The sequence below is a fragment of the Triturus cristatus genome, chromosome 5_1 (assembly GCF_964204655.1).
Source record: "Triturus cristatus chromosome 5_1, aTriCri1.1, whole genome shotgun sequence".
NCBI classification, from domain to species: Eukaryota; Metazoa; Chordata; class Amphibia; order Caudata; family Salamandridae; genus Triturus; species Triturus cristatus.
Genome location: NC_140587.1, coordinates 766,433,201 through 766,449,332, shown reverse-complemented (window position 1 = coordinate 766,449,332; position 16,132 = coordinate 766,433,201). Strand labels below are relative to the sequence as shown.

General features: G+C 43.3%; 1 protein-coding gene across 1 annotated transcript in view; it reads left to right on the top strand.

Moving 5' to 3' along the window:
* IMPACT (impact RWD domain protein) overlaps nucleotides 1-16,132 on the top strand; it is a 155,732-nt gene that overhangs the window by 106,234 nt on the left and 33,366 nt on the right. Inside the window, exon 10 of the mRNA XM_085605746.1 lies at nucleotides 9,368-9,502. Coding sequence (XP_085461872.1) covers nucleotides 9,368-9,502 — 135 coding nt within the window. The remainder of the gene's footprint in view (nucleotides 1-9,367; nucleotides 9,503-16,132) is intronic.

The window sequence follows — 16,132 nt, the reverse complement described above, 5'->3', positions numbered from 1 at the left end:
TTGGTGGGAATGTGGAAGTTCATTCAGTGGTTGATGTACGCAGCTCCCTGGTTGTGGAAGGCTTTGAAGGTGTGGATCACCGCTATTTTAAATTCAGTTTTAAGACTGGAGTATTACTGTCAGCAGTTATGTCCTTTTAAAAAACATAAAGAATATAAAGTCTGCTGCAAATAAAGTCACTTGCAGTAAAAGACTCATTGACATTACTTGTAAGGCTACTGGACCATTTCAACATACATATATCCTCACAGTGGATTTTTATAGAAGTTCAGCTACGTTTCCAATGTCAGTCAGTCAGACGCTAAAAAGAGGTGTTTTTGTTACATAATGTGTGATGGCATATGCAGTATGTTGGGTGAGAGTCACGGTTGGGCCACTTTTGGGCTTAGAACTGGGGCATGTCGTACGAGACATGCAGGCATTACAATGTCTGTCTCCTTATCAGAACAAGGCGGTCTAAACTCACTTTTGTGGCAAAGGACAAAATTGGAACATCACCCCATGTATCCCAATACAAGAATAGAGCTGGTGTACCGGAATATAGCAACGCAGCCTCTACTGAAATTGTGCCATCAATGCCCTGGGCACTAAAGTACATGTCCTTTACCATTGACTGTCAGTTGTCTGACAATTACAATTAAAAGTACCAACTTTACACGTCTGTCATTTTCAAAGAGTCATGCGTATATTTCAGAGTGCTCCGCTTTCATGCAACTTTATTAGTCTCCTCTAGTCCTTAGAGTCACACCGCATGATTCTTTCCCTGTCTCATGGAAGGCTACAGTACTTTTATTAGTCCAATGAATGGCAAAGGCCATTTAGTTAGTTGCACTCTGGCGCTTGAGTGATATGTGGATCTCTGTCCTGCTGTCAGAGCCACCTTTTGCCACATAGTTCAACATGCTCTTGTGTACTCTCTAGGCTACTGGGCAGCCATAGTTTCAATCCTATCAAAACCTCCAGACAGGCATGGTGGCACAATTTACAATGTTATAAGAGGAGGGCAGTTTCTGTGAACCTCAGGACATGACACCTTTTATATGGGCCAGGCTTACACAAACCTAAAAGGATGCGTGGCCTATTGGGGATTTGTAGATTATCTGTAGATCTATGATCAAAAATTCAGAGGGACATGTAGGATCCTTTGATTAAGTGGAAACTAAATGAGGCTTTGAATGTTACTGAAAATCAAACCCCCTCCCTTGCTGGTTCTGGTGGGCTGTTTCACAGGGTTTACAATCCTTGGGGAAATAATCCTCTTTTTTTAGTGGTGTGTTCTGCAGTTAATCCCCAGTTGCTGTTACTGGAAAGAGGAAAACAGAATGTGAATGGATAAATTCATTGACTTAATCTCAACCACTAACAATTTATCTGCACTGCAATCCAGCCTATCGTTGTTTTATCCGCCATACTATCTCAGACAGGAACTAGCCATATGCAACTCAATCCTAGTCCTGCTCCAATAGAAAAACTCCATCCCTGATCTGCCAGGCCTATTTGGGCCTATTCAGTAGAGTGCAGCTTCTGTCCAATAGCACACGATCACTGATCCAAGATCTGCGTGTATCCGTTGTAGTTAGGGCATTGCACTGACGAAAATAAAAAAGTGATAGGTGGAGGGATTGCTTGAATTCGACTCGGCCACTAGTATTTACTCTAGGCCACAATGCAGTCCATCAAGCATTCCATCCATCACCTTGTTGTTTGTTGAAGTTGGTTATTGGTGTTACTGGAAAGGAGGCATTATGCTTGTGTATTTTATTTTATATTGGGTCTTGGGTGTTGCTCCTTTTTTGGTTATGCCCCACCCCAGACAGAAAATAAAATCACCAGTGTTTGATATTTTCAGATACTATATCATCATTGTGACGGTGGGTTGTATATTGGTAAGAGTGGGGTGTCTAATAATAATAATAGTAGTGGATGGGTGAGCTAACTTGTTTAGCATTTACAGTGGCCTTTGAAAATGTTCTAGAGTTTAATGGTTTTCAGAGCCACAGACTTTGGACCAGATTTATATCTTTTGTTCCTTCCCTGACAAGACTATGGCCTGTCTGCCTGTTTTAAATGCAGGTGGACCACAGTTTGGCAACTGCGGACACTACTGAGTCTCCGCAGTTGTCAAACTTACCGCTGGCTGGATGGAGTAAGGGCCATCAGAGGTTTGGCTACATGTCCGCCAAAGTAATTTAGGTGGGACATATATCTGTTTTTCAATGTCTGTCACTGCCAGGAAAAACCTGGGAGCATTGTTTTTTTTTTTTCAAAAAGCAAATCCTGTTTTTGGATATATTTTTTTTAAATATATGTATTTTTTTAAACTTTGATGTACGGTTCGGTCATGATTGATGGACCCATCTGGAAAAGTTATAGTGTAATGGCAGGAACTGCCTTGACGTCAGTTCCTATCAATGCTTGAAATGTACGCCCGGGCTGGTGGACATTTCAAAATTTGGCGCACCTTCAGTGCGATTGAGTAATGAACTCCCTCACCCTGGCAGAGGACGGGCCATCCACCAAAAATTAAATCAGGACCTCTGTTTACTGTGCAGTTTAGACACTCCTTCTTTTCTCGAGGAGTCGCAGAGGAATTCCCTGTGGGAGCCGCAGTGGTGGTTAGCGAAAGAGGATTTGCCTGCCTAGTAGCTAGTTGATTTCCTGCCTCACGATCAACAACCACTTTCAATTACAGCAAAGATATCTATTCCAGGTATGTATATATTGTCCTGTTGGGACTCTCCCACATCCTCGGGTATTCCAAGTAAAAGGAGGTAGTGGTACATACCTGCCAGCTCCCCTTCCATTTAGGTCCTTTGACCGCATAGCATCATTGGGAGAGGTTCACAATCACAGCAGAAACACATTGACAATTTGTTCTTTGATTCCATGGTACAACTTTTTCCACAGATTCCATTACATTTGCGTACCTAATTGGTATGTGCAGGCACCTGCCTGTGAGGAACGTCTCTCATTATCAATTCACATTTTGTGAGGTTAGGTCTGGGAACTAGGGTTGCATGTCATTCCCCTGCTTCTATACTAGGTCTGCATAAAATGATATGTCTATTTTCACAAAATGTTGGCAAAATTGGGAGTTATGCCAATAATTTCATTAAATCACTTAATATGAAATTTCAAGGAATTTTGTGAATTTCGCTTCCAGCGTAATTAAAATCTCACCCAGGCCTTATTTATTTAACAGTATCAGCTATTTTTCGCACGCTAGAAGCTCTTCTGCATGTAAAGCCTCCCCCTTGAGGAAGAGATTCCAATATCTACCATTCCAAGAGCGCCAGGTGTTAGGTACCGCGTACAATTTAGACCCCACTGTTAATACTTCCACTGCTACTTGAATCCTCATCACTTGCCTTTGAGGTCCAATGCTGGCGTGCTCAAGATGAAACGGTCTCTCCTTCAGGGAGGGAACTCTGATAGGGTGAACGCATGGGTAATGGCACAGATAGGGAAAAAAACCTTCTTCACCTGTAACACGCCTGAGCGGGAAGAAAGCATTTCAGGACCTGCACATTCCCAAAATATTCAGCCCAATCTGCGGATCCCCTGAAAGGTGTAAAATAAGTTATCCACCAGAGAATGTCACTTTGCAACAGTGCATTCTATGAAGTCTGGAGCTCTTAGATTCCATAAGTTGTTGCCTTTTTGTTTCTCTTGGTCATGCATTTTTCTATTTTTCTTGCTATTCTGTGTTTATTTTACCAAGCTGTCACACAAGGCCCTCCTTGAACCAGAACACAGTTGAGTTTAGCTTGGCTCCAATAGCACAGTGAGCAAAGTATCCATGTCTGGGCATACCATTGGCCACTTAGGGTTTTACGTCAAACACACAAAACATGATGGGAGGAATATTTGCAATTTGTCTAACCACTGAAAATCGCTCAGGGTAGCATTCCAACTTATTGCTCTTTTTCCTACAATGCCACCTCAGTTTTATTTCTCTGTCAATGGCAACTCTTCCGATTTCTGTGTTATTTCTAGAGTGGAGGGGATGTCCATTTAGAGAAGGTTTTATATTGGTGCCTGGTCTGTTGGCCAGCCTATAGCTCTGAGATAGAGCTTTGACTACACCAGTTATAATCCCCTTCCATTGACTTAGCAACATGCCTTTCCGCTAAGATTTATCCACCACGTTTGTCATTAGTCAAGCCCTTGAAATGCAAGGTGTACTATTTAACTCTGTCTCTTTCTATTGGTCATGCACTTATAATAGCTGTCCAAATGATCACAGTGTAGTTTAGCCATCGTTTCCCCATGTTTCCAGTCCTTTATCAGACATTCTACTTATCAGTGTAGATTGTAGTTACTTTGTAGAACATACTTGGGGTTTTGAGGCTGCAGGACTTTTGCACTATCTGTACATTCTTGCGTTTAAGCAAAATTTAACAGCCTTCATCTACAATTGTGTTGAGTAAATTAGTAAGGTGTAGGCAACCTGAGTTTGGGTCTGCTACATATGTACTGGGTAAAATTATTTCAAGGGAAAGTGTATTGCGATCCTTGACCTGATGTGTGATTGAATATAGGTGGATAGTTCCCATCTGTGGGGCTAGATGCTGTAGGAGAATGGCAAGTTCACTTTGGCAGACCCCGAGCACTGCAACTGCAAATGAAGGAATTGCAAAACTGTGGCTCTTGTACAATATCCTAGTGCTATAGATTGTACTAGTAAGTAAACATGCACAAGAAATTCTAAGGAAAACTGGCATATTTGCTATACTCGTAAATAAGTGGGTTTGGCCCCCCAAAAAATACTTACAGCATCCCAGCAATGTACATAGAAGCAACACTTTGTTGGTATCCTGGGAGGTGCACCTACTTGATGGCAAAAGGAGGAATTATAAAAGACTAGAATGCATGTCTAGTCTGCATGCTACATTGTAGCTGCCAATGGTCTGTAAATCAGTTATTTCAGTATTTTATTAACAGCTGTCATGCAAGGAAGTAGTGGGCACTGACAAAGGAGTGTAGGTATGAATTGATCTCTGACGTTTCATGGCCTTTCTACTCTATCTTACCCCTCTATCTTAACATTGCGTTAACCGCACTTAGGCCTTAGTTAAAGTTGTGCAAATACTACATGAAGCCCACGTTATGTAAGAAGTAAAGAAAAATGAAGTGCAATGAGGCTGAGTATATGTCAACTTCTTTTACAGGAAAGTTGAAAATGTATGTGTGTGAGGGGTGCTTTATTTCTTCTTAATTTATTTACATGTTTTATAGTGTCCTCTCTGCTGCATCACCCATTAAGTGAGCTACACGCTGAGAGAGAGAGAGAGAGAGAGAGAGAGACACTAGAGATCAATGAAGAGCTGAGAGTGAAACCTAGCAGAGGGTATTTACTATAGATCACTGAAGTGTATAGAGTTGAATATCTGAATGTTTACACTGTTTCAAAATTACATATGGTTTGGCTCCAGTTGGAGTAGAGGCAAAAGTGAGTTTGACTGGACTGTAAGTCTTATGTTTTCATCCTCCATACTGATTATACGTTAATTTACTAATAGTCAGTACTCAAGAATTGCAAACTTTACTCTCTGGAGAGGTAAGCAGGTTTTAGTCTCGGAGAGCTATCAGAGTCAGGAACAGTGCTTTGAAGCCCACTCATTCTTTGCTAAAGAGCCACTGCAGTGAAAAATGCTCTGTTGAAATATTATAGATGGAACTCTCCTAACCAAAATTCAACTTGGTGAATATCACCATGTGGACCCAAACTGACCTTTGTAGTGAGAGGAGAAGTCAAACTGTGACCCTTCAAACCCACCAGTAGTAGATGAACCATTGGTGTGGTTCAAATGTGAAGTTGGAGTAAAATAGTTCTCCCAAGTCGTAGTCCTTACAAATCAGGGCCGGACTAGCCGTAGCGGGCACCGGGCGTTTTCCCAGTGGGCCTCCAGGGTGGGGGCCAGTTTTCAGTCCCTATGGGGCTGTTTTCGTTACCGGGGTATGCAATATATGCCCCATGTAACAAAATCTGCTACAAACCGGCCCTAGCAAACAGCTCGGCTGCTCCCCCCTACCTCCCGGGGAAGGGGGGCGGCCGAGCAGTTTGGCAGGGCCGGTTTCGGTTCCCAGTCTGGCCCTGTTACAAATGGATTATGATGGCTGCCTATGAGTGGCAGCAGTCTGATTGAGAGGGGCAAATAATAAGCTGGGCCTAAAAGTGCGTTCATATTTGATTTCCACACAGTTTTCACTGAAGTCTTCTGTTATAGTCCTGCACTTTGTGTATTATCGACATGCTTCTATATGTTAGCTGAGTTGATAGATATACGGTAGGTGCAGTTAAGGGGCCATTTGAGTACTGAATAGAGTAGCCCTCAAATCCACCAGCAGCTCTGCTACCACACTGGTTCACGATGTCAAGAATGAAGCAAGTTTTAGAGGATTAGTGCAGGAAAAGTTAGAATCATCACTGGGACACTACCTTGTAGGCCAACAAGTCATAGACACAAAAACCATGGTCCAGGTTGTCATACATCATGGAAAGATTGAGTAGGACCTGTGGGCAGGCATAGTCCTGGTCAGGTGTTCGCTGCTCTTCCTAAGTATTTACCATGGTAGTTCAGTTACTATGTAATTGTTTGACTTTCAACTTATAGTTTCTATGGAGTTCATTCAAAACCAGGTAGGATGATAACGGTAAAATGAACTTAGATTCAAGGACTTCAGCAAAGTAGGGGGGCCCAGAGATTATTCTGTTTTTGACCAGGTGTTCTTGACCTGACTTTGGGATTGATTGGTGTGTTTGGGCCTCCTATTTACCACTCCATTGCAAAGTGAATTGCTGAGGAGTTTTACGATCAGCTAGAAATTTAAAAGATCATATCCAGTGGTGTGTTCTAGACATATATTAAGTCAAGCCAATGTCTAGTTTGGGCAAATTTGCATCTGGTGGTGTAACTTTTTCTCAAAGCCTAAACTTCCTTCTTTTCTAATGCCCTTAGCAATGTAAAAAACAGGCCCAAAGAACTCTTTAATCTCATCAGGCAACAAACTTCCAAGACCCCTCGACCCCTACTACGGCCTCCAAAGACCTCTGTGATAACTTTGCCGATTTATTCAATGACAAAGTCACCAAGATAGAACTCTCCTTGAACGCACACATCAGTCCCCCCGGCAGTAAACCACCCCGGGGATAGAAGATATCACACCCAAGCTCCCCCCTAACCTATGGAATTCTTTCAACCCTATCTCCGAAGCAGAGGTCATCAAAATGATCTCCAGCGCCAAACCCTCAACACACGTTCTGGATCCCATTCCTGCGCAACTGGCCAAAAAACTCAATCTCTCTCAAGCCCCACACTAGACCAGGATCATAAATAGCTCTCTGGCTACTGCAGTCATGCCTGATTGTCTCAAAACCAGCCAAGTCACACCTCTACTGAAAAAACCGGGCTCTGACACTAACGATCTGAACAACTACAGACCCGTCTCCAACCTCCCTCTCCTAGTGAAAATCCTGGAAAGATGTGTTCTTCTCCAACTTACTCAACACCTGGACAACACCTGCCTTCTAGACTCCTACCAATCGGGTTTCAGAAAAGGCTGCAGCACAGAGACAGCGAGCCTAAATGTAATTGATGATATGCACAAATCTCTTAATACGGGCCAATGATGCATACTTATTCTCCTGGACCTATCGGTAGCCTTCGACACGGTCGACTACAAACTACTCATCAAGGCATTGCAAGAAAGGGTTGGAGCGGATGAGGTGGTCTTACAGTGGTGCACCTCTTTCCTACAGAACCGCACCCAAAGAATAAAAATCAAAAACTTCATGTCGGACCTACTCTCCATTGGCAGGGGTGTCCCCCAAGGATCCGTACTCTCGCCGCAACTCTTCAACATCTATATGGAACCTCTCACCACCATACTAAAAAAAAAAATCCCTTCCAGCTATATGCAGACGATACCCAGATCTATCGGGAAACCTCATCCATGGAAGACATTCAGAGACTGAACAAAACTCTAAAAGTAGTCCAACACCGGTTATCACGCAACCACCTAAACCTAAACCAAGACGAGACCGAAGCCCTCCTCATCTCCAACAAGGAGAAGAACCCCCAAACCGTAGAATGGCTCAAAGCTATTGATGCTCTCAACTACAACCCCACCGTAGCTGATGATGCAAAATCGCTGGGAATTACTCTGGACCCTAAATTAGACATGAGCAAACATATCAAGAATAACGCAAGGAGCGCCTTCATCAACCTTAAACTAGTCAACAAAATAAAACCCTTCAACCCCCCGAACAACCTCAAACAAGCCACTCAATCCCTGGTGCGGTCCAGACTGGACTATGGGAATGCAACCCTCACAGGATCAGCAAAATCGCACCTGGCTCCGCTCAGAACAACTTTGAACGCAGCAGCCAGAATGGTCACCAGAGTTAAAAAAATATGAACACATCTCACCAGCACTCAGAGAACTCAAATGGCTCCCAATCGAAATGCGTGCCCACTTCAGAACTGCCTGCCTCACCCACAAAGCGCTGCACACAGGAATACCTGCATACCTGGCCTCCAAACTCCTGAAGGCTGGTTAGACAAGAAGCCTAAGGAGTACCAACACCTTACTCCTTATCCCTCTGAAAGCCCACAAACAAAAACCGCATCCCGTTCCTTTGCAGGAAATACGCTCAAAATCTGGAACTCCATACCAGTCCATATCAGGACTAACCCTTCCTACTCAAATTTCAAAAGGCAACTCAAAGACCTCCTCCTCAAGCAATCCCTCCCGAATAGATAGGTACAGCCTAATCGCAGGTGCCCTCCCGCAACAGCACACAGAGACTTTGACATTATGACCTCTACCTCACTCTCCTCAGGACTACCTCCTCCAACCCCCCCTACCGGATCCAATTCCGTCATAAGCCACTGTGAACCGACTTGAGTCAATGTACAGACTATTATGATTATTTATCTCACGAATGTCACTGGGATCTTTATGACGAGACTATGTAATGGGTCTGAGGCACTGTACGTACTACTGTATTAATGTATCATACGAATGTTAAGGCTGGAAAGCGCTCCGATACCTCCGAGTCTGGCTAGTACTATATAAAACTCCTAAATAAAATAAATAAATACATTAGTTAAAGATCAGCCCATTTGCAAACATTTTTTTTCCTTTTATCTTTGTCACTACTCAGAATGTGGTTTTCCAAAACTTGCATGATTTTATTTTGATGTTACCCCGTTTTGTGAAATATGATGCACTTCAATCGATTGTATATCTTAGAAATGTGACTAATTGCTGCTGTGCATCCATAGTTAAACTTTTAGTCAAATATGTTAAAGAATCAGTATTCTGAAATACAAATGAGAAATGTTTTTTTTCCATGATACAGATTTTAGATGCACGCAATGTTATGGTGGTGGTCTCTCGTTGGTATGGTGGTATTCTCCTGGGACCAGATCGCTTCAAACATATTAACAACTGTGCAAGAAACATATTGGTGGAACATCACTATGTTAATTCAGGGGTAGGTATTAGAGAGAAATATAATTAAAAAAAAAAAAGCTTGATGTTGGTATTTTGCCTCAATGTTTTCAGATTCAAACACTGGATTTATTGTGAGAAAAAATCAATACAGTTTATAAACTTGGAATTTTCTTTTAAAATCTCCTTAATGTCCTCTTGCCCCGACCAATGCATATTTACTATGGAAAAAACAGTGCTTACTATTAATGTTCGTCTGATTTGCTTAGAAAATATCTCTCCCAACCCCTTTCTCCCCTACAACTTAACATACATTACAATAATTTTGGGCTTTCCTTTTTAACTACTCCCACCATACTGACGCCCTCCAATCACTTTGAAATATTTAGCTGTGGTTGTTGTATTTTACCTTTCAAAAATGTCCTGTAATAAATTACAAAAACAGTGCTGAACATTGCTGTTAGACTGTGTTTCTTGAGGGACGTTCCCTCATTTACCTGCCTACACACCCCTGCATGGCAATAATTCTTCACTGTACTTGGGTCACTAAGCATGTGGATTGTCCATTCACACGTTACCCGCCTCTGGCAAAACCATGTGGGTACTGCCTATAGAACCATCAGGTCATAGTCTGCAGCAAGCCTTGAATGTACTGAGGACAGGGCATCGTTGTCAGCTGTGCCTTACCTGTGCATGTAACATTGTAAAACCAACGTTTGTGCACCCCAGAATGCCATTTCAGTAACTTGAACTGTGAAAGAATTGTTATGCATATGGGAAGAAGAATTACCTTTCTCACTTGCTTATTACAACTTAACTACTTGCATGCTAGTAGTTCATTAAGCTATTTTTCATATTTCCAATGTAAGTTTTTTCTTCATGCTGACACCAGCTCCGCATTTGGAGCAACTCATTAATTGGTGTTGCAATCCGTCACCATCTGCGCAGCATTGATTTTCCACTGTTCTGTTAATTTCTTTTATATATTATATCCCTATATGTCTCCAGCTTATTTCTTAAAAATGTGCTTATCTCTCAACTAAATAGTATAAGTATATTGTGTTTAATTTTTTCAAGGTAACATGGGGAAAGTTTATAAACAGAATGTATTTCGGGTGGTCAAACTGCTTCCAATAATTAACCACATAAAAAGAGTGAGCCACTATCAATGTGTAGTAAACCGCTATTTTATGTAATATTGTACATTGGTGTGCAGTATAAGAACCATACCGTGTGTTTGACCGGCTAAAATAATCTAAAGCAAAGAAAAATTGTTGTATCTGTGAAATCTGACAAAAAACCTTTGTAGATAGCCATTTCTTGACCATATCTATGCATTCCAGCTGTCTTATAAATAGTCCTTATTACATTCCAGAGTCAGGTGGCACTGAATTTTGAGATCCTAATTCACCGCCGTCTTGTCTTGCAATACTGGCAGCAAATGTTTGGTGGTCTTAGCTCTAGTTTCAGTCTGCACATGATTTGCCCATTAGTTTGAGAACTCCGTAGGTGCAAATTCGAATTAAAAATTCAATTTTCCATGATGTCTTCTGGTACCACAAAGGAGAATAGCTTGGGCTTTTTCTTCCCATATGGCTCTACAGTATATTTTTGCAATGCTTGTCCGAGAACCTCACAGTGATGGGCAGAGGTGAAACCCCCAGCTCTTGGCAGCCAGTCCACTGATATCCAAATGTTGCTGCACAAGACAAACGTCTGGTATTTATATATTTTTCGTTACCCTCATGATTGAGGGATTTAAAAAAAAATACTGGGAGATTCTCACCTCATACCTCATGCCAAGTGTGGGAGTGATGTATTCATTTTACTTGTGTAGCCGTTGGAAAATGTTCTTTGACATTTTAAAGGAGAAAATCAAAACATTTCTCTGTTCGTTTTACTTGCATTTTCAGCATATGTGGCATCATAGTTTGGTATTGAATGTTAATTAAAGAAGGAGAACATAGCTAGGATTATATGTATGTTATTGCTTTCCCAAGTTCTAGGATGTTCTTTCATGAAAAAGCACGACAGAGAATTGAACCGCAACTGTCCTGCCATTTAAATCTCTCCCACTAGTTATAGTAAAACTGATGCATTGAGCCAATGTTTCTCCAGCTTTGAGGCCTTATGGAGTTGGCTTAATTATTCTCTACACTAATCAGGTTGTTCAACAAGAGGACGATTCCAGAGAACTGGTAGGGGATGAGTTACTATTTGCTAGAAATGGGAACTATTGATGACCTAGCTTCTTATAGGCTGATTGCGCCGTAAAACTACACCTGAAAAATCTTACCAACTTTTCTAATGCTCTTCATTGAGAAGTATACTTCTGTGAATAATACACGCCTGATCCAAATCAAAATCACAGGCCTCGGATAATTTCACACGGAAGGACAGCAATAAACCATAGAAGATCACATATACACTTTGAGGAACCTAATGATCATGGACCTAAGAAGTGTGTCCAAAGAAGGCCTCTGTGTTGGTGAAAATTATGCTGTGTAGAGGTTCAGTTTCTGATTACAGAATGGAATACTAGTTTCAGAACTTCCTCCTACAGGCTCATGTTTGTATCCTTTAATGAATATAGTTGCCTCCCACCTACGTTCCATGTAAGCAATTGTTCTCCGCAGCCTGGTATTGTCTTCCTTGATTCTCGATACATCATGTGCAACACTTCAGTTGTCTATGTCCTGGGGCTGAAAAGATATATTCCTTGACAGTGTGTCCAAGTTTTTGCCAAGCAGCTTGTGCCCTTTATTGAAAAGTGCCACCACTCCTCGCTAAGCATTTCAATTCAAATAATCTTTATTTGGTTTCAGATATTAAAACCATGAAAACACATGTTAAAATATAATAATAACATCTGATAATAAAACAACCCTCACAGGGATCAGCAGGCATTTAAAAATAACTTGTAACAGTGGAAATGCAAAGATTCAATGGCTCCAATGTCACTCATGCTATACCAATAAAACAATTCAATCAAGATCAATACAGTAAAACACAGATCTGAGGTTGTGACATACAAAAGACCAAGACCATATAAAATACACAATACCATGGAAGGGATAAAGGGAGCAAGCTGGTTAATCACAACTAGACCTGAGCCTAAAGGCAGATATTAAAAAGTTGAGTACATAAAAGACTGTGCTACCGTCAGCATTTGTAAAAAATCGGAATTAAGAAGGACCTTCTAGGGGTGTCATAAAAACTGCAAAACATCATAAAATGAATCATGTCCTGTGGAGATTGACCATCGCAGCCACAAGACGGCAAACTTTGGTCCTTACTATGACCCCTATGGTGGGCAAGGAGGAGGTGGAAAAGGTCAAACCGAAAACTCGTCAGCAGAAATGTATCGTGTGAGTTTATGAATCCCATTAGGTACGGATCTGCCACCTGGGTGGTTTTTATCATGACAAAGCAACGTACACTGGGCTTTATGAGCTCCTTTTCTTCCCTTGCCATGGCCCGCTGCACATAAAAGGCCACCGTTATAAGCTTCAAGTCTCTCTTGGTTGTCCGATCGTGGTTGGTAAAGAGATCACCTCTCCCCATGCTCGTTAAGCTCTCTTCAATATATTTGAGACACGGCACACGTGAGGTATAATCGAGAGCCAAGCAGTCTTTTAAAATAATTTTATTTAATGTTGTGCCCTTCCCGGCCCAGATTTTTAACCAAAGAGATACAGGGCGATATGCTAGCAGGTCAGTATATATGTCATACCAAGCTCCTCATGTACAGTTAAAGAGGGGGTATCCTGAGGAATGGATAAAAGCCGTCTCAGGAACCTATTTTCTGCAATTTGAGGGTCATCAGTGTTAGTGTACCCCCAAATTTCATCGCCATATAGTGCCTTAGAAAGACACTTAGCGCTGTAAAGCTTTAGTAAGGCTCCCACTGGTCTTTTTCCCAGTCGAGAAACAAAATTTTGTATGGCTGCGGACTTTCTGGTTAGATAATTTTTCTTACGTAAGTTGAGGCCCCGATTTCATTTTTATCATCAATCAAAACTTCCAGGTATGAAAAGACATTCAACCTTGGGAGGGTGGTGGGCCCTAACTTAAGGTCCTGCTCCCCCATGAAATGGACGAAAGAGTTTAGGAGCGTTTGTAACCCCTGTTCAGTCCTAGCCATCAATACTGCGTCATCTGCATACAGCAAAACTGGAAGGCCACGCCGTCCTACCTGTAGAAAGTGCACCTTGGACCCCAGAAGAGTCCTCTCCAGGTCGTTAATATATGCATTAAATTAAAAGGGAGCCAAGATGCAACCCTGTCGTACCCCTCTGCTGATAGGAAACAACCGTGAGACCTTCATGTCACCCGAAAATTGCACGGCCGCCCTTGTGTCTTGGTGGAGGTCTTGTAAAAAAGGACTATATCCCTGTCCACCCCCAGGGAAAGCAGGGTCTGCCACAACCTGCATCTATTCACACAGTTAAATGAGGAAGAAAGGTCCATGAAGGCCAGAAAGATGGTGCCGGGTGAGCAACTGTATACTTGTTCGTCATCAGGAAAAGGTTCAGGCATTGCTCAATTGTTGAGCGGCTGGAGCATAACCCATACTGGCCATCTGACAAGATGTTGTTCTCTATAGCCCAGTTGGATAACCTATCTAGCAAGATTCGTCCGACCACTTTGACCACAGAGTGCAACAGAGAGATGGGCCTATAGCAATGTGTACTCTCTGTTCCCCTTTTTAAAAAACGGGGACTATGGTGGAGGTGGTCCATGAGACCGGGGAGCCGGACCTAACAGCCGCATCTGAAAGAAACACGTAGTGATAGTGTCAGGATGGGGCTGAATGCTACAATCACGCCACGCAGTTCGTTAGGACTGCATCGAGTTTGGGTTAAGCCCTCCCTCTGCAATTTATGGACAAGTATTTAGAGCTTTAGACTTCGTTCAAAGATGGCCGCCGAGTTTTCCTGACTAGCCCATTGCGTTTGAAGTCTCGCGGGATCACGAGATTTCGTCTCCTCACGAAGCGCGTCTTGCTGCGCACTTCAATTTAACCATAGTCGTGTGAGGGAGCTTTAGTTCACGCTCCTCACAAAAGAACTCTTGGCACTAGGAAATTAATTTGTCTCCGCAGGACTGTTGACAGCGGATGGAGACGCATCTCAGAGAGAATTGTAGACTTAAAGTCTGAGAGAGAAATAACCTTAGTCAGTTGGAGAATTGAACCAGAGTCGCGGAAGTAAGGAGAAGTGATATCAGAGTTCCAGAGTAACTTCAGAATATCCAGGGTCTCTCGTCCTCCGGTAGGCTTACCGTTGAGTAAGGAGTCCGCCTGGAGACCGGCAGCAGTTACGGTGAGTGTGTTCACTCAGTTATCTCAAGTAGCAGATTCAGAGAGACTGGTGTCCAGTTCATTCTCCATTCAGCAGAACTTTGCTTCGTCTCAAGCTCTGTCTCCCCTTACCGCCCTTTGCGCTTTTCCTTGAACTTTCCCTTCCTCCTGTCAATCCTTCCCTGTCCCTTTTTGCGCGTTACCTTGAGAGCAAGGGAGACTTGAGACTTCACTGCAACCGTCCTTCCAAGCAGCAAAGACTTGTAGTAGAAGAAAGAACTACAGGTTCTCAGAACTGCGGTTACGAATTGTCATATCTGCTAAGAACTTAGACTGGTAAGGAAGAGTAGAAGAGTAATGTTATGGTGGAATCTTGAAGGAAGTAAGTGGAGAGTAACCCAGGGTATTTCTGTGCATATACAGGTTATAGAAAGCCGTAACCAGAACAACATCGAACAATATAAAGAGAGGCAATACTCAAGCAAAAGATCTGGTAGGAGAAAAGCTCAGATAGAGAGAGAGAGAGAGAGCGAGTGGACAAGATCTGTTAAGTAGGTTAGAAAAGGTACTGAATGGCATTCTGTCTCCTTCTGTGCATTAGGTCTCCCAGAAATCCCGCTGAAGATTGAGGAGGGAGCCAGGCCAGCTCGAGTGTCTCTTTCTCTGTCCAACTCCCCTTTCCCCCTGCCTGGAGCAGCTGAATTAACGCAGTGAGCTCTGGGAGGAGGGCATTGGGAACTTATCTTCATTCTGCCTCCGTGGAGAGTTTCCGTTTGGCCTTCCTGACAGATAGATTCCTTACCTTAGAATTACCCCCAGGCGTCAGCAGTACCCCTGCACGTCGGAAGGTGGCATCATGTGGCTCCGCGTCCGTTGTTGGCGTCGTGGTCGCCGAGATGACGTTGCGGCAGCTACTTAGACGCCTCCCTCGCACGCTGACCCAGTCCCGTGGAAGGTCGAGGGACCGGTCGCGGAGCCGTCACCATCATTCCTCTGGATCTAAGTCTTCGCACTTGGGGTCAGGTAAGTCGAAGCATTCCAAACAGAAGTAGAGGGAGCGCCGTCGCTCCTTGACTTCCTGTCGTGTGACGCGGCTGAGGGTGCGGATGGTGCCACCCCCACGGCTTCGGCAGAGCCTGCGACGTTGCCGCGGGCCTACCCGCCATTTCCGGGTCTGTCGGCGACGCCTGTTCAGGTGCAAGAGTTTCTTGCTGCCATGGCTCGACTCTTTGGGCCGTCTGGCCCTGCCAGTGCGCCTACAGGCCCCGCGGGCCCGACTGGGGGTCCTGCCTTTCCATCGCCGGCGGCTCTGGCCCCGGCGCTGCCATCGACTCAGGCCCCGGTGCCGCAGGACCCCCCTGGATCTGGGCT